Source organism: Penicillium argentinense, assembly GCF_028826775.1.
Source record: "Penicillium argentinense strain IBT 30761 chromosome Unknown utg000005l_segment0_segment0, whole genome shotgun sequence".
Taxonomy (NCBI): Eukaryota; Fungi; Ascomycota; class Eurotiomycetes; order Eurotiales; family Aspergillaceae; genus Penicillium; species Penicillium argentinense.
Window position 1 is genome coordinate 3,170,490 of NW_026622664.1, and position 25,759 is coordinate 3,196,248.

The following is a 25,759-nucleotide window of genomic DNA, read 5'->3' on the forward strand; positions in this document are numbered from 1 at the left end:
TTGGCTGCATGTAGGTGCAGCTGTGCGTGACTGGGGGCTCGAGGGATGCAGGGGATCGCTGGGAAAATTCAACATACGGACGAAGAGGAGGTGCCGGAGTCGAACCGGAAGGGACTATTAGTAGACAAAGTAAACATGGGGTGTCCTCGCGGTGATCGGGGTTCGTCCCAGCCATCGCCTTTTTTCTGATTCGGTAGCTTTTTTTTCTCGGCCTCGGGTCGCCCCGAACAGGAGTTCGTCGTCGCAAGCAATTGAGAATAATATCAGAGAATTCGCTGGTAAATGTTTGAGTGGTGATCGAGACCGAGTGATATATCGAGTGCGAGAGGCGTGTCGGAAGCGAAAAAGGGAGGTCGGGATCGAGGGTATGTACAGCGTCGTCATGAATGATCAGCCTCCACCGCCCCGACTGCTTTTCCATCCCTGCCTCCTTCAGCTGATCCCTTCTTCTCCCTGATTTTTCCCCTTTCCCGAGTGGCAACTACAAAACTAAACCTCGAATTCTCTCTCGCAACAGCCTCTGCAACCTGTGCGACTGTATAGCCCGCTTATCAGCTATCGCAGCTGCGCTCCCTCGTTCTCAGCAGCCTCGAACCACGCTGGTCGTGCCGGGTGGCTATCGCGCTTTTTCCGCTCGCCCAGGTCGAAGATTCGAGATCATCCTTGAATTATACACTTCGTTCTGCCTCAGTCCGACCGAGACGATTCCCGTTGCGTCCCTTCCCTTGACTCATCCCGAGACGTCTCCTGTGGGGACATTCGAATCTAGTCGCCCATGTGTTCTCCCCTATACTCCAACGAAACGGGTCTCTGATCGGGTCAGCGCAACTGCAGTGGATTCGGCGCATGCGATTTCATCATGGAGATTATTGCGCCCGCCTTCGACAACTTTCGCTCTGCGCAGTGTGGCCAGGCCGTCGCAAAGGAGCAACTGCGCGGGGAAGATGCGGTGAATCAACTTGTGGATGACGTCTGGGAGACTTTAGTGCTGGGAACATTTGCGGAACACTTACGACTCGTGTCTACGTTCAAAAATGAGCCCCAGTATGAATTGGGGCTCCGTTCGCCTCGACTCCTTCCATCGTACACACAACCGCCACCGTCATATGATGATGCCATTGCCGATGTGCCCCCCGAATACTCGACGCTGCCTCCGCTGGCCGAGCGACGGACGTCGGATTACTCTGTCGCGCTTTCGACGCCCGCGACAAAGCATCATCGAAAGCCAAATAAAAATTCGTTCTGGAAAGACGGTGCTTTGAATGTCGACATTGATTTTGAAAATCACACGGGTGTCCGTGAACATAAGAAGAAGAAACCCGCTGCTAAAAAGGCGGCTCCACCTCCACCTCCGGCAGATACAGGAGGTGGCTCGGATAATGCGGGAGACGGTGATGGTAGTGGTGGTGGTGGTGATGGTGGCGGCGACGGAGGCGGCGATGCGGGAGGTGGTGATGGCGGTGGAGATAATGGAGGAGGTGGTGATGAAGATTGGAATGCTTGGACAACAGCCGGCAGTAAGAAGAAGACGAAGAAAGAGGAAGAGGAGGAAGAGGAGGCACGCAAAGCCGCTGAAGCTTCCCCCGCTAACAATCTCAGCTGGGCCGATGAGGCCGACGGTGGCGGCGGTGGAGATGACTGGGCTGGGTTCGCGACAGTTGGCAAAAGAAGAAAGGAAAGGTATGACTGACTGCCTCCTCAACAAATTTCGAACGACTTTACTGATTCTCTTTCTAGGGCGACGAGGCACCACCCGGCGGGTTCCAGGATGTTAGCCTGAATGACGGGGCACCCCAGCTCGATTTAAATTTTGATACCGGCCCCAAAACTGGAGGAACTGGTTTCAGCTTCGGTGGCTGGGGTAAAGACTGGAACACCGGTAGCAAAGATGGTGGTGTCGGAGCCATTGGCGAAAAAAGCACGAACCCATGGGCTACGAATGCTAAGAAGACCAAGACCCCTGGTGGGTTTGATTTTGGCGATTTGGGATCTCCACCAGCCGAGGAGTCTAAGGCAGATGACGACTGGGGTTGGGGGACCATCGCAGGCAAAGACAAGAAGAAAAGAAGGGTCTTCTTGATCCTGAGCCGGAGACGGAACGTCAACTTGAACCCGAACCCGAACCGCCAGCCGAGCCCGAGCCTGAGCCCGAGCCTGAATCCGAACCTGAAGAAGAACTTCCGCCAGATCCAACAAACGAGTCTTGGTTTACAGGCCTTTCTAAGAAGGAACAGCGGAAGGCAAAGAAGGAATGGGAAAAGAAGGTGAAGGACGTGGAGGAGAGGAATAAGCCGATCAAGGAAGCTAAGGAAGCCAGAAAGGCTGCCAAGGAAGAGGCCGCGCGAAAAGCACAAGAAGAAGAGGAAGCCAAAGCCAAAGAGGCAGAGGCCGCTGCTGAACCTGACAATGACTGGGGTTCAGGTTGGAATGTTACCACCAAGTCCAAGGATAAAAAGAAGAAAATCGACCTCCTCGCGGATCCAGAGCCTACTCCACCACCACCACCACCCGCAGATGACGATTGGATGGGCAGTTGGGGTACTGCTGGTAAGAAGAAAGACAAGAAATTGAAAGACCCCGAGCCAATGATTGAGGAACGGCCAGCGGAAACCAAAAAGGAAGAAGAAGAATTGGCTGGCTGGAATGTCCCGACTAAGGACAAGAAGAAGAAAAAGGGGAAAGCTGAACCAGAGCCCTTCGAACCAGAACCCCCTGCGGAGCCTGAACCTGACCCAGAACCTGAACCGGAGCCAGAAGCGGAGCCCGAGCCTGAACCCGAACCTGCTGCACCGCTGGATCCATTATATGACGACTGGGCGAACTTGTCCTCCAAGGAAAGAAAGAGGCGGGAGAAGAAACTGACCCAGAAGGGCCTCCCCATTCCCGGAAAAGATGGATTTCAGCTTCCGTCGGATAAGCCAGCAGAACCGGAACCAGACCCTGAGCCTCCTGCCGAGCCAGAGCCAGAACCTCAACCAGATCCTGAACCTGAGCCTGAGCCAGTTCCAGAGGCTGAGCCTGAAAAGCCAGCCGAGGAAGACTGGGGTGGTTGGGGTGTCACTGTGAAAAAAGACAAGAAGAAAAAGAAGGGCAAAGATGTCGAAGAACCGCCGCCACCGGCCCCTACTCCCCCCGCCCAAGGTCTAACCCCGGAACCTGAAGCTGACAACGACAATGCCGATGACATCTGGGCAGATGTGGCCCCCAAGTCAAAGAGTACCAAGAAGAAGGCCGTCGAACCTGCCAAAGAAGAAAAGCCTGCGTCGAAGGGCTTTTGGGGTGCGCTGATGGGAGGCTCCGCGCCAAAGGCCAAGACAACCAAGAAAGCTGAAGAGAAGCCGACTCCGAAAGAAGAAAGGCCCGAGGAGGACCTTCTCATCGACGTCGGAGATGATCCCAAGGAACCAGAAGGGGAGCCAGAGCCAGAGCCCGAACCTGAGCCCGAGCCGCCAGTGGAAAAGTCGAAGACGAAAACATCCACTGCTAAGCTTTCTGTGGCAGAACGCATCAAAGCACTCGAACAGAACAAAAAGGACAAACTCAAGGAATCCTCCAAGACCAAGACCAAGGAGAAGAAACCAGAGCCGGAGCCTGAAGTGGTGCCTGAGCCAGAACCTCCAGCAGAAGAGCCTAAGAAGAGTTCCAAGTTAAAGAGCAAGTCTTCGAGCAAGGACGACCCGCCACCTGAGCCGGAAGAGGAGAAACAGCGTTCCAGTGACCTGCTTCCTGGTAGTTTCCCAGATGAGCCCGCCGAGCCACCTGCAGAGCCCGAGCCCGAACCCGAACCGGAGCCCGAACCAGAACCTGAGCCTCCTGCTCCAGATCTGTCAAAGATGTCGAAGAAGGAGCTCAAGAAGTATAAGAAAGCTCAGGCCGAAGCCGCAGCCGCAGCGGCTGCCAAGGAGCCTCCACCTCCACCTCCTGCTCCCGAGGAATCACCCGCCGCCGAGCCTGAACCCGAGGCAGCGCCAGAACCAGAATCAGAGCCCGTGGCTGCTCCAGCAGAGGAAGGTGCTCCTCCAACTCCTCCGCCGGAACCAGTTGAGGAGGCACCCAAGTCCTCTAAGAAAGACCGCTCGAAGGTGGAACGTACTGGTACGAACTCTGGATGGGGCTTCTGGGGAGCTGCTCCGCCGCCAAAGAAGTCCAGTAAAAAGGAAAGCGAGGCGATAGATGAAACAGAGCCGCCCAAGAAGAAGGAGAAGGAGGCGGAGACGCTTCCAGCAAAGTCGAAATCTTCCAAGTCCAAACCCAAAGAACCCGACGCAGAGGTTGAGAAGTCATCCTCTGATCGAGAGAAGCGACGGGAACGCGAGGAGAGACGTGAGCGCGAGGCGCGATCATCGAAGCAGCAACGTGCCGCCGCCAACCTATCCAGTTTCATGTTCGGAGCGCCGCCACCAAGAACGAAGTCGTCGCGCAGACCTGACGCCGCCGCCGTCAGAAAACCGCCATCGAAGTCTGCGTCGAGACGGGCATCCGATGATATAGATGAAGGTGCTATGCCTTCACCTCCAGACGAGAAGCCTGAGGTAACCGATAAGGCCGCCAAGCTGATGGGCATCAACGCGTCTAAATCAAAACGGGAGCGGCCACGTGCAGAGAGGCGCAAGTCAGGTAAGACTGGATTTCGTGGGAAGAGTCTCAGTGGAAACTAATAGTTTGTTATTTTAGCCCCCCGGGACCCGTACGCTATTGAAGATGACGATTTGGTTGTGGTTGACAAGGCAGATGCCGAGGAACAGTCGCCCAAGGAGGGCTCTAGGGGATCTGCACCTTCCAAGCGCAAGCCGAAACGACAGGTAAGCGGAGTAATAGTGCCTGGCGAATGAACAAATGAAAGGGCCTTAGCTAACGTCGATATTTTCTAGTCTCGTCCCCGAGGCGACGATGAGGATGCTGTCATGGTTGACGCAGAGCAGGCACGCCAGGCTCCAGACATTGTGCCAGGACCCGATGACCCTGCCTTCGACGCCCCCAAAGAACGCCGTCTCAAACGCTCCAGTACAGTCCCCAAGAAACCAGAATCTGGAGGAATCATGGGTCTTTTCGGCTCCCTGAGAAAAAGCACCCGCCCCGAGATGCCTGAACGCCGGAAATCTCGCTCCCACCGCGACGAGGAATCCAGAGGCTTCACCGAGACAGAGCGTGACGACCCCCGTCGGCCACGAAGAGACGATCGACGTCGCCGATCCGTGAGACCTGATACAGACGCTGAAGGGTTTACAACCGACGTTGCAGGTGCCGCAGGTGGTGAAACAGAAGCGGAAGACGCCGAAGCTCGCCGAGCAGCCCGACGCTCCAAACGCTCTTCTCGACAAGCACCGTCCGAGGCCCGCGAAATGGAAGCACGAGAAGCCGAAGAAAGACACGCACGACGAAAAGAAAGGGAACGAGAGCGCCAAGCTCGTGAACAACGTGCCCGTGAGGAAGAAGAGCAGCGACGCCTCGAGGAGAAGGAAGCTCGACGCGCAGCTCGTGAAAAACGTCGTGCCAGAGAAGAACAGGCGGCTCGTGAAGCCGAAGCTGCTGCTGAAGCCAAGGCAGCTGAGCGCCGCGAGCGCAGACGCCAGCGTGAAGAGGAGGAGAGAGCTACTAAAGCGTCGCGCCGCCGTTCACGAGTTGAGCCAGCAGACGCGTTCCCCACCGAGGATCAAGAGAACGATCGTCGTCGCGGTCCACGAACGGCGGACGACTCCAAGGCCCGTCGTCGCAAGTCCAAGGCAGTACCGCCGCCAGAACAGTCCCGTGAGCCACTAAGAACGGGTGGTATCAACCACGGTAACATGGGTGGTAACAAGAAGGACAAGATCTCGTCCTGGGTCTATTCGCAGGCTGACGAGCCGCCAGAGCCCCCGCCAATCGTGCCGACTGTCCTCGACGTCCCCCCGGTAGCCGCTGGCGATGGGCAAAATGGCCACTCTCTTTCTTCCGACGAAGAGGCCCGTCGAGCCGTCCGTCGTCGTGCCAGACGCCGGGAGAAGTATGGTGATATGCCTGATGAAGAATATGACGAGCTCCGGGATCGGAGGAAAGCCGGTCGTGTTAAGAGCAGTTCAGGCAGTGGAGACTACGAGCGGGATCGTGGAATGCGGTCTCATGGAAGTCGACATGGAGATCGAGAGCGGGGACCGCCTAACTCTGGACCGAAGAAGTCGAGTTGGTTCAAGAAACTGACTACTTTCTAATTGTGGCCATGTGTATTTGGCCTCAATCTGGATATCATACGTTCTCGTTTCGGTTTGATACGAGAAAAAAAATATGGGAGGATTTTTTTTTCTGGGATTCCTTGGACTTATTTCTTTGTATACGAGAGCGACTGAAGTGACTTTTGTGTTTTCATTTTCTTTACCCATTCGGTTTCACTTGCGATGCCGAGGGCTGTGATCGACAGACCAGACCCCTTTTTACGACAGATACGATTCTATGATGTGATTGCAATACAATGATTGATGCGCTAGTTGACAAAAAGCATTTGTAGCTATTTTCTCGGACTTGTCAAACAATATCCAATTCCCGTGTCTTCGACTTTCTCTTCGCCTTACTATTTTTCAAGCTAATATGCTTCGGCCTACATGGCAGGAATTTTTCCAAGCGATCAACCAACATTCAGTAAATGCCTTTGATTGGAACTATATCAGGCGCTGCAGGAAAGTCCTCTATCAAACGCCATCCAATGCTTTCCGTCGATTCTCCAAATAAAACCGCCCACCTTCATACAGACTCAGATACAAGCTCATCGCAAGTGCCGTCCAGCCAGCTCGTATAGCACCACCCTTGAATAGACCTCTCACACCTTCCATCCTCCAGATCTCTCTACTCGCTTCGAAAGTTCCCTTCTTCCCCGTCAACACACCTGCCCTTGTTTCGACCTTACCCTTATCAAAAGGAGGTCCACATTCCTCTGTAGCAGACAACATAACCCTGGTCTTGATAACATCAATCGGCGTCGTCACGGTCGAAGAAACAAGACCAGCAACCGAGGCCGAAAGACCCGTTAACCCAGCCCGCTCAGCCAACTGATCCATCGTCTCGGAATATGACTTACTCTCGCCTCGTTTGGCATGCCTCTCCTTTCGCTGTCTTCGCCAACTGATTACGTTTATACGGACATACTCGAAGAGAGGGAATTGCAATCCTGTAAATGGAAGATTCCGGCCGACTAGCGCAGTGTAACCACTCCACAGACGCCAGGGGCGTGCCTTGAATCGAGAGAGAACTTGACGCATGGCTGTGACGTTGCTTCTTTTGTGACTTTCTTGAGAGCTCTGGACCATTTGCGCGTTCTGTTTCAAGACTTCGGCTGGGGTGAGCATGAGGCACGAGACCATTTCAGCGGTTGAGGAGGCGATGGCGTGGATTATTGGTGTTGGTAGGGAATGGGTGAATGGTAATTTTATACTCGCATTCGAGCCTTGGGTGAAGTAGTTTGAATTTTCGGGGGAAATCTTTCTTGTCGATGAGTCGTGGAGTGTGCTTTTCACGGCTTCGTAAGTTGTGAAGAATGCGCCGGCTGGATTGTTGCAGATGCATATCAATTGTTTGAACATTTTTCGATTGAATGGGCTTCAGAAATATGAACTGACATGATGGTATTGTGGAAAATACCACGCTCCAGACGCCTTGGTATAGTCCTCGAAAGAGAACATCGCGTCGTATAGCGCCTGTACGCGCATCTTTGAATACTTTCTCGTAGTTTGGCGATTGGATGCGAGTTTTCAGGGTATCGAATGGATAGACGACAAAGTCGACGACGACTGCAGCAAATGCGCCGGCCTATTCATGGAATCGTCGCATCTTGTTAGCATTGTCGGATAATGAATCGACTCTGTGAGTTCCATGTCACTATGGCGGGTCTGGGGCCGTCAGGTGGAGCCTCAGAATGTATAAATGGATCTACTCACGATCCAGATATCAGAGTGCGTGTTGTACATGAATGACAGAGTCAGAGGTTGAAAAGAAAGAAAACAGAAAAGAGTAAAAGAGCAAGCTTCTTCACATTTCAATCCCATAACCAGGTTGATCGGAGTACATCAGCGATGAAATCATAAAAATGTCACGTGAGATGATCTGCCCTATACTCGTTAGGGCTAGCCTATCTACGACAAGTGAAGTATACAACCCGTAGGAAACTGCAGCAAATAGATCAATGAACGCTGTAAATCATGTCTAACATCGTTGTTTTCTATGGGAGGATGCGAGTCCATATAATTTCGCGCACGTCAGACATAAAAAAAAAAAGACTCGACATGTCATACAAGCAAAAAGAAGAAGGAAGTCGTATTAACATCCCATAGAACATTTTCCCTCCCTACGCCGTAAAAAGGTGGTTTCATGCAATTCCAAAAAGGGGCCGTTCGTCAACGCACTGCTTATTTCGCAACCTCGCCGGGGAGCAAGTTGCCCTTGACGGCAAACATCTTGCCGGTGGTGGCCGAAACGAAAGCGTCCACCTGGCGGGAAAACTGGTCCACCTGGCGGGTGTTGAGCATGCTCTCCAGGCGGCTGGGCTCGGCCGGGAGCTTGAACAGGCGCTGCCACTCGTCCTCGGGAAGGAGGGGCTGCTTGAGGGCAGCACGGGTGGCGTTCTCTTGGGTGCGCTTCTGCTTCCAGTTGTTGATCTTCTGCTGCTCACGGCCGAGCACGCGCTGGTAGTATTGGTAGTTGTTGACCTCGGTGTTGTGGTTCTCGATACTGTCGAGCAGGAGGTCGCAGTTCTTCTCCAGATAAGGGTCAATGCTGAGCGACAGGTTGTCGAAGTTGGGGGAGAAGACGTTCGATTTGGTGAAGGGGCTGGCCTCGAGGGCGCTGAGCGAGGGAGGAAGGTCGGAGGGACCGGAGGACTTGGGGCACTGCAGCTGGTGGATAAAGGAGGTGATCAGGTGCGAGTTGTGGATCTCAACGGGGAGCTCGTCGAAGATATCTTGGTAGCGGAGGCCGGACTTTTGGAGTCTGTGGTCATCTTGTCAGTATACCGATCTCTTTCTTTGATTCTGCAATGTCGTAGCACGCACTCCTCCGAGTTGAACTTGTTGTCCTTAAACGCCTCGACAAACTTGGCGGAGAGGCGGAAGGCCCGCAGGCTGAGGCTGCCTTGAGCACTGCGGCTAACGTCGTGAACCAGGGCGACTGTTCGCTCGTTCATATCCTTCTGGTAGAAAAACTGGTTCTCGATCACGTTCATGTTGACGAAGTTGCCCATGTTGGCGCTGGTGTACCATCCGACATTGTTGGCATCGACGTTGACCTCGCGCACCATGCGGATCATCTCAGCCTGGTAAGCAGCGTTGGCCTTGACGCGGGGAGCAGAGGCGGCCGGGTTCGGGGCGGCATTGTCGAAGTGCGACTCGGTGGGCATCTCGACCACGGGGAACGGGAAAGAATTGGTGATCTCGAGGGTGCCCTCAACGTCCATACCGACGAGGGCGCCGGTCGCGGTGGTCGGGAAAGTCTGGTTGCAGTGCTTGATGATTTTCATCACCACCTAGAACGCCGAACAATGAGTATTTCTCGCTGGCGAGGGCATTGAAGATTTTCCAGATTCGGGGGACATACCAGGGCCTCGACCTTGACGGCCGCGAGGGGGGCTTGTGCTCTAAAAGCGGAGTTAGCGATGGAATTTCTGAGATCGAACGGGCGGACACATACTCGGCCATATTGAAGGGTGGTGCACCGAGAAGGATGGGTTGGTGGTGGAGGGCGGGTTGGCGGTTTGTGTGAAAGCCTGAGGACGGAGCGCCCGACAATTCCATATCCGGCTTAGCGTCGGACCGATAGTGGTATTACCGTACCACGAACACTCGTCGTGATGGAGGGGCAATACGGTGCGGATACACCGCCCGCCGCCGCTGCTTTGTTTCTTTCTCCGCATGCTCGACTGGACGGACTCGCGATCTATAAAAACGGGACTGATCGAGTGGAGGAAGATGCTCCCCTAAGAACGGGACAAATAACATTGAAAATAAATATAATTCATACCACCATTCTGCTATCAGCCCCCAATTCTGTACTACGCCATTAGTCATGACACGGCCCCCGTCCCACTTCCTGCGAGATCGACCGATATCAGTGTACCTGTGTCTGAACACGTTCCTATAGATCGCACCCTTTCCCGACGTACTCTTACCAATTTTTGCGCCATGGCAACCGAGCCAGGCAAGAGAACCGTTACATACGGTCGTTTCAACTCTCTGCAAACAATCTCCGTGGCCACCCTTCCACCGCGCCTAGATGGCTACTGGGTAGTGTACGTCGCCACCCCAACCACTGTCCCTTCGTAGTCGCAAACGCTGGCGCGTAGGATATAACTGACATTGTCAATAGCTACATCCACGGCGGCGCCTGGCGCGACCCGACAATCACAGCCGACACCTTTGAAAGGACTGAAAATATCCTCCGCGACTCGCCCAGTCTCCCAATCGCCGGTTTCGCCTCCATTTCCTACCGACTGAGCGCGCATCCAAACCACCCCCAGGATGAGACGACACCGCGGGAGCACTATCGTGATGCGAAGCACCCAGACCACATCCGCGACGTCGAGGCCGCGCTCGCATTCCTCCAGAACACTTATTCCTTCGGCGCAAAGTACATTCTCGTCGGACACAGCTGCGGCGCAACCATGGCTTTTCAGGCCGTCATGGGCGCTGTTGCGGGACACAGGGAAGTGCTGTTCAATGGTACAAACGACAATGACGCACGCACAGAGACCATTTCCACATCGCCTGGTCCCCTGCCTCCGCGATTGACGTCACAACCCACAGCCATCGTTGGCGTAGCCGGGATATACGATTTGCGACGATTGCGCGACGATCATTCGGATATCTCTGCATACCGTGAATTTATCGAGGGCGCATTTGGGGCGGACGAGTTGCTCTGGGATGCCGTGTCGCCTGCGCAGATGTTTGGGTCAAGGGGGGTGGAGGGTGGCTGGAAGAATGGGCGATTAGTTATCTTGGCGCACTCGAAAGATGATGAGCTTGTCGATGCTGGCCAGCTGGAAGCGATGAAAGATGCACTGAAAGGCTGGGAACAGGACCAGGCGCAGGTTCCTGTGCATGAACTCACAGATAGTAGTCGCCGAGTCCGCGCCATGTCTATTGAGGGTGCTCATGACGAGGCCTGGTTAACGGGCGAGGAATTGGCGAGGACGATCAAGTATGCCTTCGTGGAGCTGCTGAGGATGGGGCTTGCGCCTGAGCCGGAGCCGTTTGGGGGTCAATCTTCATAGTGAGGAGGGCCTAATGGTGCCGAGAGCTCTCGAACGTCCCGGTTTGCGTGATTGGAATTTGCATTGGCATGCATACACGGTGCCTGCAATTAGAGACGCATAGACGACTGCTACTTCTACGAGGAATGAGTACTATTGTATCAAGCTTTGGTATCTTCATTTGTGATTTCGGGTTGAGCATATAGGGGAATGTAGATACAAGGTCGGGAAAACACGATTGGCCCCGTGGGCCTTGGAAACGTTGGAAACGCCATTAGTCGTAAACGCATATCACGCAAGATCAAATATTGGAAAGTCCCTCATTACGCCAAATGTTTGCTCGTGAAAGATCCAGGCGTATTTGATCAGTTGCCTAGATCCATGCGGCCTGATGCCACGTCCCCTGCGATCTTCTCGGCCTTCGCGGTTGACACTTCCTCGCCGTACTCGTAAGCCTCTTCGCTCTCACTCTCGCTCTCCTCTTCAATGAATTTGTGGTCAATGCCAAAGTCAGATAGGCGCCAAGTCATGTCTTCCCGGTGGGCGTCCTGCCAGCGGGCGAGAGCGGCGGCAGCGTGTACCTTAAAGCCATAAATGCGGGGCTCGAAACGGCGCATACTCTTCTCGGGGTTCAGCGCGGGATAAACCTGGAACAGAATGGAGTGGAATGAGGTGCCGAAATAGGCACCGTCAATGGAGGCGTGGCGCGAGGATTTGGGGTTGTAGATGTCTTCGCACTTGGGGCAATAGAGCTTGACCGTGCTCGAGTTGGGCAGGTCGGCTTGGCCCATGGGCAAGAGGGGGTGGCCGTCGCACAGGACACGAGGGCATTTCCCGAAGTCGCATTTCTTGTACTTGTCAAGCTACAGACAAAATGTTAGTTTACGCTTCTTCGGAGTCCTATCGCTATCAGGGGAATGAGAACAAATACACACCATTTTAGCCAGGCCACGAGTGGTCACGATGTATCGCGCATGCACCAATCCGTAGAGGTGACGGGCAGACTTCTCAATTTGTTCCCGGAGATCATCATCGGCGTCGAGATCGAACACATCCGTCACGAGATCCAGGGCATATTGGTAGTAGGGAACTTCGGTGTTCAGGCCGGTAAGGTTGAACCGATCGGTCAGGTAATCTTCATCAATTTCACAGAAGTATTCGTTCCCTCGCGAAGAGACAAACTGTGTATTCTCGACCGGTATTAGCCAAATATTCGCAAGGCAAGCCATATGCAGCATTTCGAGCCCAGCCATCATATCGTCGCGGGGCAAAACGAGGTGGGGTGGACAGAAATGTTCCACAAGGTAATAAACATACCCAGTCTCTCCAGTAGCTGGTGTAGTCGCTATCAGTCTCGCTGTTAAAGTCCTCCATCTTTCCGAACAGAGGCCGAGCCAGGTGGGCGACTCGATCCTACCAGTCTTGGTTGTTTCGGTGTACTTGCAGGTTGGGCAGGTGACAGCCACAGAGATTGGGTGGATCAACCCGGGGGTGTTGGGAACCCCACTGCTGCACTACTAAGCAATGCAGGTCCGCGATTTCGTGGGGTGAAAGGGTCGTTACGACGGGCGATCTTCGCGGATAGGCGTGGAGAGGATAAGCTGGAGGTCTATGGGGAGAGGGTTTGTGCCCGCCATCAAATCCACCGGGTGGGCTCTGGGCGGTGAGTTCTGCCAGGAAATACTTCACCGCCTCCATGATCTACGTTTGCTTGCAACACTGCACTCCACCGCATCCACCTACGGGCAAAATGAGCTATAGCATGTGAATTGTTTGGTAAAAAATATTGAGAAGGCCTGCTATAATCCGTGGATCCATACTACCCGAGCCCTCCAAGCCACATCGTTATCTCAAAACGAAGGGTTCGCGTTAGCCACCAATTGGGCGAAGTATGCCTAGACAACTCGGTCAGTAAACGGAAGAGGAGCTATAACAGCATTCAATCCTACCTGGAACCACGTGCCAGCCTCAGGTGCGGGCTGGAGAGCATCACTGTATCCGCAGTGGGCATCGTATCGGGCCGCACTGCTGTCAGATGTGCCGTCACTCTCCCCACCAGGCTTCACCCAAACAAAAGCATCCTCCAGGCTATCGCCAGTATCGGTAGTTGGACGAACACCAAATCCAGTGCCCTTCACATTGCACCAATCTCCCCAGGCATTCTGCTGAGTAGGCTGGACACCATTGCGGCCTGTGGACAGAGTTAGCATGATCATTCGCATCCACAGCCTCCATATCGGCACTTACCGGTGTCCGTGATGAAGTGAGCATCCCAGCCTGCACTCTTCAACAGTGGTGCGATGGCATTGACATATTTCTTTTCATCACAGTTGGAATTTCCAGAGGTGTAAGACGGGCAGCTTGAGAGGGACCAGCCGTTGTAGTTGGCAACGTTTGTTGCCAGACCTCGCAGCGAGGCGGGTTGAGAGGCATTGTTATAAACTTGAGCGTACAGTTGAGCAGCTGGGCTCAGGTTGGCAGGCCATCCCAACCATCCAGCATGTCCTATAGTAAACATGAGCCATAATCCCAAAACACTCATAAATGTGGAAGTTGCAACACTTACCAGCATCAAGATACATAGCCACATTGTCCAGGCTCAATTGAGTGACTGCATAGTTCGTGCACTCAAGATATGCGTCGTGAGCATTTGCACATTTCGAAACAGCCATATTGGTGACCAGGTTGGCCAGACTGTCAGGCTCTGGAGTAAAGTCAGACTCATGTTTCCATTTACTGCTGCAAGGGAATTCGGCTCACCAATGACAAGAATAGTTTGCACGTCCGAGTACTTTTGCAGCGTGGAACGAATGTTGTCAATATAAGTCTTGTACTTCGCAACACCGCCATTGGCAATTGAATATTCGCCATTGCTCGCGAGTGCGGCACAATCACGATCTGGCAGGTCGTACACGACGAAGATTCCGGCAATAGGTGGACTCGCTCCCGCTGCGTTCTTCGATTTGATATCGGAAAGGAAGCTATCCATTGTGGACACTTTGTCGGCCGTATCTCTGTTTGAATGATCACTGTGAGCAAATTGGGGGCAAAACTGCATTAAGATCCAGAACAGAAAACTTACAACCAGTAGAATGACGGAACTTCAGCTGCTTTGCTAGCCGCAGCTGCAGCACTGCCTGTCATAGATGGCAATGCTGAAGCAGAAACCTCGGATGCATAGTAGTTGTTGACATACATCTGATAGCCGGAGAAAGGGTTTCCAGTCGCGGCAGCCCTGGCAGTTATAGCGGACGGAGCTGGGTTGGCAATAGCTGCTGCTGCTGCGGTCGATGCCAGCAATAGAACCAGTTTCAGTATAGATCGCATGATGAGAAATTCAGCCTGCCGGTAGGCTATCGGTCTGAGCTTTTGTCGTTGAATATTCTTCAGGTGTCTTGGTCACGATGCCATCATGCGCGGCTTTGGCCCACCATAAATACTCCCTGTCCTCGAGCATAGCCTAAAACGACGCCGGCACTCGTACCGTGCTTCCGATACTTCTCTGTCAAGAAATCAGGGTCCAGGTACCAGCATATCTTGGCATTTCTGCAGCGTTAGCTATCATCAAATGATGATGCACATCAGAAGCGCAGTCCTAAAATTTGGCTAAAATGAATCTTTGAATAAGGCGCATGTCCCTGAAACCGGCTAAGGAATTGACCAGGACGTGACCGCAGTTTCCAAGGCCAAGCTCGTCTCAAGCGGACTGGACTCCCGTCCCCAAAATGGATGCTCTTTGCCGATCTTCTTCACACCCTAGCTCATCCACTTCATTGATGGAAAATGGCTTGGATATATTCAACACGGCTTACCGACCGCAAACAAGACCTTTTCGTCACGGAATACTCGATGTAGTTTCGATTAAATTCGTGACTCGGATCTCACGATGTGACCTTTGCCGGACGCCTGTGCGACGTGGCGGTTGGTGGCTGATATTTCGCGGGGAAGCCGGGGATTAGCTTCTTCAAGGTGCGAATGTGGAGACTGGCGCGTTCAGTTCGATTGTTACAATGGACTACGCTTACTGAGTGCGGTGGAATAAGTATGTGGTATAAACATCGTATTCAATGAATTCTGAAAGTTCACTGCAGATGACGAAAAGAAATGTTCAAGTGAGTGGAGTGGTATAAGCGCTATCATCAAGTCAGTACGGCTTCGGCCAGGACTAAAAAATCAACATCAATAAATGATCAAAAATAGCAAGCAAGTTCAAATTGTGAGCGACGGTCGCTCAACGTCGTACGTGATCGCACTCGGCCAAGAATCTGTAGATCCCTTCAGCACCATCGTACTCGGACGGGCTCTCCTGCTGACCAGCGCTGGGAACCTCTGAGAAGTAGGTACGATCTCCAAGCTCGCTAATGTTGATACTCGAGTAGGCGGATTTCGGCGATGATGTCCAAGGGTTGTTGCCGAATAACTCGCCATCCTCAAAGCTAATCGCATTACCGGAGTCCGGGCCAGAGTCCGGGTTGAACGGGCTACCCATCTCCGGTGTAAGCATATGACGCCAATCAAGGTCATCAGAATATTTGGGCTGCTCCTTCGAGGCAGGCTCGAAGAAGTAATCTGTTTCCGAGGAAGGGGCCACACTGGATGCAAATGGGAAAATCAACGCCAAATCAGCGCCATTGCGGAGGGCGAAATCTTCGTCTTGCGTAATACGTCCCCGCTGTATTCCAATTTCATCGCAAAGGTGTTCCACGGTCTCTGCGTCGCAGCCCGGGAATCCCACACGAATAGTGGATCGATCGTGAAGAGTTACCGGGAGGTCACCCAGAGCTGAAAGCCGCTTGAGATCATTGAGAACGATGGAAAACTCCTTGAGAGAGCGAGCAAAGTCGCCAGAGAGCATATCGACGAGACCGTCGGAGTTCAGGGTAGCTTCGGCGGGAACTCCGGCTTCCTTGTTCAAGGCGGCTAGAGCACCGAAAGCAGTGATGGTCGGGGAGAGCTGGAAGTCGATGTGCGAGCCCGGGGCAGTGTGAGGGACAGCGGTCATCTTGCGCCCGGCTTGATCCTGGAGAGCAGTGACGGCTTTGTAACGTTTCTCGCCAGTGCGGGGATCAATTCCATCGAAACGAACTTTCTGGCCAGAAAGGAAGAAAGCTCGCACGCCCTGAGAAACATTTTGTATCACCTGGGCTGGGGCTGCAGGACCATGGGAGAAATAACGAGCTCCCCCAAAACGACCAGCTCCAAAGGCATATCCACTAGCGGTACGACCAAGAGTGCCACCAGTCAGGTTCGGACGAAGCGTAGATGCGAAGGGAGCGCGGCTCGTAAGTCGACTGATGTTGAAAGCGACACGGGTGGTCTTGTAAGCGCCGACATCTGCTTGGGCTCCAGATCGAAGCGCGGTGACGAAGGCGCCGGCTGCGCGGGTCGAGAAGTGACGGCTACGAGCCTGACGGATAGCGGCGACGCGATTGATGGGTTGCTGAGTGTTAATGCGAGCGTAGGCCGGTTGATAGCGAAGCACGGCTTCTTGAGTAGGTTCTGGTAATTTGGCTCTTATAGCCTTGTAGGCCTTCATGTAGGCAAACCTGGGGGAATGTCAGCCGAGTGACTCGGAAAATGACAATTTGGGATCGCTCGTACCTTGCTGCTCTCCACATTTTGGGGAGCAGCAGGTGCCCATATGCAGGCGCCATGTTGACTGTCAAAAGGTGTATGTTTGGTCAACTTGATGAGCGTGAGTGAGGAGGAGAGATGATACCTGATGACGCGGGAGGAGACGGCTTATCAGTTTGCAGCCTCAGGCGGAGATGTGGCGGTGCATTGCCACGCATGTGACCGGGCAGCGATCATTGGACAAAAAGCTGTATGTGCTGGTGGCTGCGTTGTAGAATTCATCATTTTGCTATTTCTATGACAGTTTCACTATTTGTAGGAACAAGCTTGACGGTAAAGCGATGAAATTCCAAGGGCCACCTGGATGGAATCAGAAAGTAATCTAACGGCCGGGCTACAGAGGTTCATCGTTAGTCGCGAGGTATGAACTACGGGTTCCAGAAGATGACTTTCGTCCTATTTGAATGGATGTCTGTATTATTAGCGTGGGATAGATATCAATATAAATAGGATCCAAGTTCACGGAGCATGGAAAAAGGCCATTTGATGACATATTAGACCCTTGAGTCGCGTTAGTCAGTCTGATCGTTGATGGGAATTAGGATGGAAGTAACAAGCAGCGGAAATTAACATTTTCTCCAGCCTCGCTTCAGCCTCGCTTCAGCCAAACCCTTCGCGAGATGTAGCAGCTCAAACTAGTCAAATGTCTACTCCATATCACCTCGATCTCTTGATCTGCAGATTGCTACGGAAGTCTCTCCACATCCTAAACAAAAGCATAAGTGACTTTCGAGCAGGCTAAACAACTTCGCGTTATACTTCCCTTCTGGTTAATTTTTCCACCCCTGGAAATCATCACATGGGCCATTCAGCGCGCGACCAGCTCTGACAGATCAAAATTCGCTGTGGGCGTCAATGCACAGGCAAGAACGAGTGTGACTGGTAGACTGTCGATCATCTCGTATTCTGCGGGCTGGAAGTGGACCCGGGGACATCGAAGACCCCTTCTTCCGACTGTAACCCTTTCATGCCAAGCAATTGGCGAGAGTCGATCAGAGCACGATTGGTTGAATGAGCATTTCCTGCGCCAAATGTATGGGACACGCCGTCTCCGAGCCTTGGCACATGCGACTAATTCTGCAAGAACCAATACTCAGCCCAAGAACACGAGCCGCCGGAAAGGGGAAGGGCCCTGAGGCTGAATTAAACATAAGAGCCACGACCCGCAGAAATCTGCATTTGAACTTAATCACTACTGTCAAACCCACAAAACGCCCCTTTCCGTGGGACCCTGCGATACGCAACTATGAGGCCTTCCTCGTTTCTTTCGTTACCACTATACCTCGCTTGCCTGCCATCAGTCTCAGCATGGGTCTTCAGCTGGCACAATCCGACTGGAAAATTGCTCACTGTCCAAGGGGACAAGCGGCAGGATTGCCAAGTGATGGACAATCCCACGGGAAATGTGTATGACTGGAACCCGCAGGAGGGACATTGGTGTATTTTCCTCTACACCAATTCTGATTGTGAAGAGCCGTCTGCTGGCTATACATGCAAGCCCTGGCCATGGGTAGATCATCCCTCCAGCCAACACCTTCAATCATTCAAAGTGGTAAACGATACATCGTCTTATGCATCTTCAGCATCAGCCTCTGCTTCAGCAACCGACGCAAATGCCTCCCCAACATCCACAACGGCAACCACACCTACCTCTGATGCCTCCGCCAGCTCTGCCGCAGCCTCAGCCTCAGCTTCGGCTTCTAGCGCATCAGACACATCGGACAAAGAGGCCACCCCGTCCGGTGGTGCGATCGCAGGAATAGTGGTCGGGGTTGTAGCTGCTGTGGCTATTGCTGGCATTCTGATCTTCTTCCTTTGGCGCCGACGCAAAACTGCCGCCAAGTCCAACGCCGCCCTTCAGACAGACTCAACAACTGGGGTGGCAGAAATGTCCAACCCCGATGAAGAAAAGTCGCCCATCTCAGATAAGCCTATCTCTCGGGGACAAGATAGTCGTGAATTACAAGGTTCGGGGGCTGTGTCTGAGCTCTCGCCTACTTCGGAAAGGTATGAAATGGGAGCAGAAAGACTAGTGCCCATGATTGTGCGACATGAGCTCGATGCGACCCAGTTTGTTCCCGACAAGAAGGAATGAATATGGGACCTTCTATCTTAATACTTTAATTTGGTGATGGGAGAGGTGGGTTTAGCGAGTACCACCATGTGCAAAATCTACATCATATGATTTAACCGATACCCAAAATCGAAACATTGTTGTCTAACTGATACTACGTAATTTAACAATGAATTACGTGGCTTGCGAGAGATTTTACAAAAGCTCTTCAGATGAAAAGAAAGTGCTGAGATGAAAAGAACATATTGAGACAGAAATATAGGATTCGCAAAGATCTGGATCAAGATTCTGAGGGAATTGAATGTAAGTAGCAAATAGAAATCATCTTTTAGTAGAAAGGCGATCCATACGTTGGGACCTGTACACATCTTGAGCAGGCAAAAGAGACCCGCTTTTCTTTTGCCCTCGAATTTGTCGAGCTCCTCTTTTGGCACGTATGGATGGTAGGGCATGCCTTGTACATATATTTTTGTGCTGATCGGTAATAGTCCGCGTATATCCAGGTTGAACAGAATCTCTGATCTGCTTCCCTTTCGGAGAAATCAAGGTTTCATATGCCTTGCCAGACTTCGGGTTCTGGTCATGATAAGATAGTCCATGGTTTAGTATTCAGTATAATACCCTGCTCTTGGTATGACCATTGCATGATTTTGGAACTGCTTAGGACACTAATAGTCTCGGCGCCGTCGAGGTGCTGGGCCTGCTTGGGTCAATGGCTTTGGACTTGGGCCGGAATCGAGCCGGTGCATTTTGGAGGTGTTTTTCAACATCGCTGAGCGGAGAACAAGCTCATGGCTATGTAGAATTCTTGCACCCGGCTTGCCAGCTTTAGGTTCAGGCCGAATTTGGTACGCCTGATTATGGTTTGAGTCACATTTAGCCATTTATCACGTTTTAAATATATCCCGTTTTAAATAAGTAGTAGGGCTCTTCATATCGAACCTTACTGGTCAGCTCAACGAAGTGATACAACATGGTAGCCACGCAGGAGGGTTCAGGAGTAAACAGAAGAGGGTTCCCACTAACTTATATGCAAATGGTACTTCGAGAAAAGAGGGAAATGAAGGAGGTATGACACTGCCCCCAGTAAAGGAATACAAACGACTGGTGTACCGCTATTATCTGACTGATCATGAGGAATTGTATCTGCCCCTGCTTTTAGGCATGAAAGAGAGAGAACGGCCCACACTCATAATGAGAGAATGACTGAGAATATTTCTGTAATCTGAAGTGTGTTTCTGAGTGAGCAATCCAGTCGCCATGCCTTGCTTCTTATAATTTTGTCAGCTAACAGCATATGCCACGTTAATCGACTTCAAACAAATTTGGATATATACTTCCAAATTTATCCCAGGCCTTAGTGAAAAGCGATGTGCGCAGTTGACGCCGACCTGTCACCCGAACTTATGGTTTTATAAATTAGCAGGGGTCCGCCTTAGCGTGGGCTTGAAGCAAAAGGCCCGTCTCAAAAATGCATCTTGAGCACTTGCGGCGACTGGTACAATGTATGCTTGATTGGTGGATACAGTTGGGTGCTGGAATGGAGGGGGGGGGGGGAAACGGTGTCTATAATTACATACTAGAAGAGCCTCGCCCGGGCGGCTGGTACATCTCTAGGCCTCAGCCCCGAGGCCTCGAGCGAGCGCGCGGTTAAGCTACACATATGAGTCGTCCATTCCGAAATACCTTGTTCCAGCCTCTTGTGGATCTAATTCAGTCATTTAGCTATCAATCTGCCTTCCAAAATGCGCGTAAAGCTGGATGCTACATATGATTTGCTGTCCTACCCGCCTCCGTCTTCACAGAAAAACATCACAGGAAACAGAATCACCTTCTAACATCTATTGAGTGATTTCTCTGCCACACATCAGTTCTACCAAGCTCGCAAAATTAGCACCGAGACGGATAATATTTACCCTTGAGGATTCCGACGCTTACGACACGCCTGCGAACGACTTAGTCGACGAGCCTGATCCGGGTCGCATATTCATTACCCATCAGCCTCTGTCACGCTCTCTACCTATACCACTTATCGCCATCCCAAATTTGTTGTATTTAGGGTCAGTATGTCCATTGGGAACTACACTTCCGGTCAATTGACAGTGTGTTCTATGAATATTTGTCAACTCGTCAACTATTCTGAAATGAATACATATTATGCATGAGTTACAGGCTAATTTGAATCTACAGGGCCACACATAGAATTCAAGCACTGGCCTAATTCGCGGCTTTCCTTGCTCACCTCTCATCAGCACATATCTGGCCGCACAGAGCAGGAAGGGCTTGCTTTGCGTTGATAGAATCATTGGACAAAAATGAACTTGAACCCAACGGTGTACACGAAGTCGAGAGTTGCGTAGTTCGTAGTTTCAGCAGCTCAGTTTATTTTCTGGGATGGTATCTAATTGTTCAAGTACATTCTTTTCCCACTTCAGGGTGCCGACCGGAAATCAAGGGACCAATACAGTTTGCAGAGATGGCCTGAAAGAACGGATTTCAGAAAATCGCGGAAAGGGAAAAGGTTTGAGCTGATGTTACCGGTCGAGAAGATGAGTACCAGGTTCTTGGTGATGAATGCAGAAAGGTCGCCAGAAAAGCTGTGAACCTGATAAGTCGATCCAGCAGACCATTTGGTAGTGAACTGGCCTTCTTTCTTTGTTCTCTTCAGGGATTTCGTGGCACATGAGTTATGCCCTTCTAACAGACTCCTCTTTAAAAAAAATATGAAAGATCTCCTCATCGCATAAACCCCGAGAACAACTACCGACAACACTACTAAGCCTATCCGGGACTCCATTTCCTATTCGGAAACGGAGCTCAAGAAAAACGAACATCAATCCCGTACGGAACACCAGCTCTCACTTGCCTCTCAAATTCAACTAACCGAGACCCAGACCAACAATTATCCGAGCACTCAGCTGCCAATGCCATTCAGAATCCCGCACCGTGTCCTCACGGGACCCTTTTCGTCTCAACTCCACCTGCGCAAACGGATGCCTCCACCCCGACAAAAGGTACTCGAGAAGACCAAGCTAACTTTTCACGATAAGGGCTGGAGGATCGGCGTTTCTGCGGTTTGCTTGGCCTCGTTTGGTGGCTCGATTTATGCGCAATATCGCGTGGTGAAGGAGTATGAAGATTCCGAAAATGCTCCCGGTTCTAGTTCGAAGGGTGCAGGGCCGCCGTCGTTCAGTCAGTGGTTTTGGCTCTAGCAGCACCTGGACAGGCATTTGCATTGCAGTTTATTTTACCGTGGGGACATGTATCAAGCGTTCGTGCAGAAAAATCGACTTTGGTATCTAAATACTTATGTACTCGTAAAACATCATGGAGTTGCGCACTGCGCACCATTTTACTCGTCATCACCGAAGAAGACCTTAATAGGCAACCAGTCATCACCGCAAACCTTGAAGCGGTCCTTCAGGTTATCCAGCTGAGCAACCTCCTCATCAGTCAGGCTCCAGCCGTCAATCTCGTAGTTGCCGTCAATGCGAGACTTGCTGACGGACTTGGGGATAACGCTCCAGCCTTTCTGGATACCCCAGACCAGCAGGACCTGCTGAGGGGTCTTGCCCTTCTTCTCGGCGATGGAGAGCAGGGTGGGGTCCTTGTAGAGAGGGGAGTTGGTGGAGCCCAGGCAGGAGTAGCCGGTGGAATGGATGCCCTTGGAGGTGTTGTAGGCGACCAGCTTGGGGGAGGGGTTGTTGGGGTGCAGCTCGATCTGGTTGACGGCGGGGACGATCTTGGTGCTGGGGTCGTTGAGGAGGATCTCCAGGTTCTTGATGCCGAAGTTGGAGACACCGATGTTGCGGACCTTGCCGGTGGCAGGGAGCTTCTGCATCTCTTGCCTGTAGTGACTGCGTTAGCCATTGTCCTGGTAAAAAGGTGAAGGTATAGTATGCTTACCAGGTCTTGATGAAGTTCCAGTCGGGCAGGTGCTTGGACTTGTCGTTGGGGTCGGTGGAGCTGGGCCAGTGGACCAGGTAGAGGTCGACGTAGTCGGTGCCGAGGTCCTTCAGGGAGGAGGCAATGCCCTCCTCGACGCAGTGGTGCCAGGTGTTGTCCAACTTGGTGGTGAGCCAGATCTCCTCGCGGGGCACGCCGGAGTCGCGGATACCGGCGCCGACCTCAGCCTCGTTGCCGTAGGCCAGGGCAGTGTCGATGTGGCGGTAACCCTTCAGCAGGGCGTTCTTGACGGCCTCGCGGACCTCATTGGGCTTGGACTGCCAAGTTCCCAGGCCAATGGCGGGGATCTTGTTGCCGGTGTTGAGGGTGTAGGTCTTCTGGGTGTGCTGGTTCGACATGGTGATGATCTTGGGGAGAGTCAAGGTATGTGAGGGAAGAAGAGAGAAGAGGCAATGGCACTGGAGGGGTCCGCGGTCTTTATAGGCATGGCGGCGTAAAGTGGGCAGGTCCAAGCAGCGATGATTTCGCAACCAGTTGGCCGCTGCCCCGCTATTCTTGTGGGGACCTTCGCTGCGATTCGACTCTGCGCAATCGGGGAGCCGAGTGCAATTAGCCGAGTGCAAATGGACACGGTAATCCGATTTCCGATCGTATCGCCGTTGACCAGCTTTAGCCGCCGAGGACAATCCGCTGGGCAGAGGCGACGATATCATGAGGGGCCCCGGGCTTTTGCATTCCGGCTAAATACGCTCCAACTCTGCCGGAATGCAGGGCCCACCCGAACCACTCCATGACGCTCCATTCCGGTTTGTCTCCTTCGCGAATCTTCGGTACTCGATTATGCTGCGATGCGATCATAATTGTTGGGAAGTATACAGGTCAAGATCCGTTACTGCTGGCGTTGAATTTATCTATTTTTCTTATACAGTGTTCTAAGCATAATGCTACCTCCTAGTAGAGACCGTAGATACCTTCGATTGGACTTATAGTAGGTCTGATCAATGCTGCACCTTTTATATGCATGGGTAAAATAAGAATTGGACCGTACCTGAGAGTAACTCGAAATAGCTAGTCACCGATGGTAGTGGTGGCCTAATTCAAATACGTACTGCATTTGCTAACTATGCTGCTTGCCACCCAATGGGGTGCGATCAACAGAGACGTTGCAGACCTCAGCAGGGATAGAACTAAACTATGAGGATAACCCTGCAAACCCTGGACGCTCTAATTCAGTTATAGCCATATCGAGAATGATTAAAGAGTCCTGGAGCACTGATTTAATCATCTTGGATATTGAATCTTAACGCCTAAGGCATAAACATGCTTATTATGGCATCTATTCCGCCGCCCTCTGCGCGGGGCGCAACGCTGTCTTGTTGATTCTTTTCTGTTGTAACCAGTTTGTTAGATATTTTGACAGCATAGCCCCAGGCTAATTGTAAATGTCTTAGCTCAAGGTGTAGTTTTGGAAATTGGCATAAAAACATCCCTAATCGGTGTAAACAACTTCAGCCAAGATGAGGCGACTCGGAGCCTGAATTATAGAGACAATATTATATATTCTACGCTAATGTAAGAATTCAGGATAAAAAGTAGTCAATTATCATTTCGATATACCATTTCGTTCATCAAGTTCCTCAAGGGCTTCTTTCTGTTCATTCTCCGCTTCTCCTTCTGTCCGCCTACCAAATGCAACGAATTGATCAGATCGCCAAACTAGGCATGAGCAGTCAATACTACGGAACCACCCCCTCGATTAAATGCGCCATTTTACTCACAAGGATAAATTTTGTAAGGACACCGCCGATCCAACTCACCACTGAATCAAATTTCAGGCAATTCCACTTACAGTAGTATTCGCGCAAGATTTACCCTGCCGCCATCCCCACTGATTGACGCCGGATAAATTCACCGCCCGGACGGCCATTCTACCCGAGTCGGCGCGTCTCCAACTCCCCCACTCACATCCTCCTCAGCAATCGTCCCGATCATGTCCTCGGGTTTCGTGTCGGGCGGCACAAATGACGAGTCTGTCCAGCGCGATGACGCCTGGTTGCGCGCCCAGCAGGAATTAGAGGAGGAGCGCCGGCGCAAGGCGGATGTTGGGAAGCAGGATGGCGGGAAGAGTCTCTATGAGGTACTGCAGCAGAATAAAAGTGAGTTTAATCAGTTCGTCCCTGTGGATCCGATCCAGTGCAATTCGGCTGTACTGTAGGCATTGCCAATATTGGTGGGATGTAAAGAACCCGGCTAACATGTTAGGATGACCGTCCCTTAAACAGTGGCCAAGCAAGAAGCCTTCGAAGAGAAAACCAAACTAAGGAACCAATTTCGCTCGCTGGACGAAGACGAAGTCGAATTCCTCGATAGTGTCCTCGAATCGACACGCGCCCAGGAAGCTGCCGTGAAGAAGGATACCGCAGATCAACTGGAGGCGTTCCGCAAGCAGCGCGAGGAGGCGGAGAAGGTGACTCTGGGCTCGACGGATCTTAATGTTGCGCCTGCGGAACATGATGAGTGGTCTATTCCCGCGCGCAAGAGGCGGAGGGAGAAGAAGGATCTTTTGCTTCCTGGGAAGAAGCGGAAGGCTTCTGAGGCTGGTGCTAAGGAGGGCCAGGCTGAACGCAAGTCGAGTCAGTCGGGTGATGTGAAGAATGACAAGGACTTGGATGCGAACAGCGCGAAATATTCCGGGGATACCAGGGAGACGTCAACGGCTTCGGAGAAGAAGGGTGCCAATGACAAGTCTCAGCCGGAGACGAAGGAGCTGGTTAAGCCTGCGCCGGCACCAGCGTCGACTGGTCTTGGTCTGGTGGGATACGGATCGGATTCAGACTCGGGGTAAAAGTACTACGATCGCCTACTCGCAGCGACGGATTTGTTATGGGCCCATGCCGAGCTTCTCTTTCACGCACTAACTGCTATTTCTGGATATACCC

General features: G+C 52.2%; 12 protein-coding genes across 12 annotated transcripts; 5 read left to right on the forward strand and 7 right to left on the reverse strand.

The window, feature by feature from the left end:
- Positions 1-859: 859 nt before the first annotated feature.
- N7532_005969 (uncharacterized protein) lies at positions 860-4,658 on the forward strand (the record flags this gene model as incomplete). Its single annotated transcript, XM_056618463.1, has 3 exons — positions 860-1,657; positions 1,738-1,967; positions 2,048-4,658. 3 exons carry the CDS (start codon positions 860-862, stop codon positions 4,656-4,658), a joined length of 3,639 nt encoding a protein of 1,212 aa, XP_056474622.1.
- Positions 4,659-4,904: 246 nt separating this feature from the next.
- N7532_005970 (uncharacterized protein) lies at positions 4,905-6,188 on the forward strand (the record flags this gene model as incomplete). Its single annotated transcript, XM_056618464.1, has 1 exon — positions 4,905-6,188. The coding sequence occupies one exon, from the start codon at positions 4,905-4,907 to the stop codon at positions 6,186-6,188; it is 1,284 nt and encodes a 427-aa protein (XP_056474623.1).
- A 474-nt stretch (positions 6,189-6,662) lies between these two features.
- On the reverse strand, positions 6,663-7,934 carry N7532_005971 (putative mitochondrial carrier protein; the record flags this gene model as incomplete). The annotated part of the gene is made up of 3 exons (XM_056618465.1): positions 6,663-7,513; positions 7,587-7,776; positions 7,905-7,934. The coding sequence occupies 3 exons, from the start codon at positions 7,932-7,934 to the stop codon at positions 6,663-6,665; spliced, it is 1,071 nt and encodes a 356-aa protein (XP_056474624.1).
- A 438-nt stretch (positions 7,935-8,372) lies between these two features.
- Positions 8,373-9,656, reverse strand: N7532_005972 (putative eukaryotic translation initiation factor 3 subunit EifCh; the record flags this gene model as incomplete). Its single annotated transcript, XM_056618466.1, has 4 exons — positions 8,373-8,952; positions 9,015-9,484; positions 9,556-9,595; positions 9,649-9,656. The coding sequence occupies 4 exons, from the start codon at positions 9,654-9,656 to the stop codon at positions 8,373-8,375; spliced, it is 1,098 nt and encodes a 365-aa protein (XP_056474625.1).
- Positions 9,657-10,139: 483 nt separating this feature from the next.
- N7532_005973 (arylformamidase) lies at positions 10,140-11,227 on the forward strand (the record flags this gene model as incomplete). Its single annotated transcript, XM_056618467.1, has 2 exons — positions 10,140-10,246; positions 10,324-11,227. 2 exons carry the CDS (start codon positions 10,140-10,142, stop codon positions 11,225-11,227), a joined length of 1,011 nt encoding a protein of 336 aa, XP_056474626.1.
- A 344-nt stretch (positions 11,228-11,571) lies between these two features.
- On the reverse strand, positions 11,572-12,444 carry N7532_005974 (casein kinase II subunit beta family protein; the record flags this gene model as incomplete). The annotated part of the gene is made up of 2 exons (XM_056618468.1): positions 11,572-12,060; positions 12,142-12,444. 2 exons carry the CDS (start codon positions 12,442-12,444, stop codon positions 11,572-11,574), a joined length of 792 nt encoding a protein of 263 aa, XP_056474627.1.
- Positions 12,445-13,101: 657 nt separating this feature from the next.
- Positions 13,102-14,195, reverse strand: N7532_005975 (glycoside hydrolase family 6 protein; the record flags this gene model as incomplete). Its single annotated transcript, XM_056618469.1, has 4 exons — positions 13,102-13,397; positions 13,454-13,711; positions 13,773-13,910; positions 13,967-14,195. 4 exons carry the CDS (start codon positions 14,193-14,195, stop codon positions 13,102-13,104), a joined length of 921 nt encoding a protein of 306 aa, XP_056474628.1.
- Positions 14,196-14,284: 89 nt separating this feature from the next.
- Positions 14,285-14,533, reverse strand: N7532_005976 (1 4-beta cellobiohydrolase; the record flags this gene model as incomplete). Its single annotated transcript, XM_056618470.1, has 1 exon — positions 14,285-14,533. The coding sequence occupies one exon, from the start codon at positions 14,531-14,533 to the stop codon at positions 14,285-14,287; it is 249 nt and encodes an 82-aa protein (XP_056474629.1).
- Positions 14,534-15,437: 904 nt separating this feature from the next.
- N7532_005977 (uncharacterized protein) lies at positions 15,438-16,860 on the reverse strand (the record flags this gene model as incomplete). The annotated part of the gene is made up of 2 exons (XM_056618471.1): positions 15,438-16,752; positions 16,808-16,860. The coding sequence occupies 2 exons, from the start codon at positions 16,858-16,860 to the stop codon at positions 15,438-15,440; spliced, it is 1,368 nt and encodes a 455-aa protein (XP_056474630.1).
- A 1,226-nt stretch (positions 16,861-18,086) lies between these two features.
- Positions 18,087-18,935, forward strand: N7532_005978 (uncharacterized protein; the record flags this gene model as incomplete). Its single annotated transcript, XM_056618472.1, has 1 exon — positions 18,087-18,935. The coding sequence occupies one exon, from the start codon at positions 18,087-18,089 to the stop codon at positions 18,933-18,935; it is 849 nt and encodes a 282-aa protein (XP_056474631.1).
- Positions 18,936-22,266: 3,331 nt separating this feature from the next.
- Positions 22,267-23,218, reverse strand: gcy1 (putative glycerol dehydrogenase Gcy1; the record flags this gene model as incomplete). The annotated part of the gene is made up of 2 exons (XM_056618473.1): positions 22,267-22,762; positions 22,821-23,218. 2 exons carry the CDS (start codon positions 23,216-23,218, stop codon positions 22,267-22,269), a joined length of 894 nt encoding a protein of 297 aa, XP_056474632.1.
- A 1,592-nt stretch (positions 23,219-24,810) lies between these two features.
- Positions 24,811-25,665, forward strand: N7532_005980 (PSME3-interacting protein; the record flags this gene model as incomplete). Its single annotated transcript, XM_056618474.1, has 2 exons — positions 24,811-24,976; positions 25,103-25,665. The coding sequence occupies 2 exons, from the start codon at positions 24,811-24,813 to the stop codon at positions 25,663-25,665; spliced, it is 729 nt and encodes a 242-aa protein (XP_056474633.1).
- Positions 25,666-25,759: the final 94 nt, after the last annotated feature.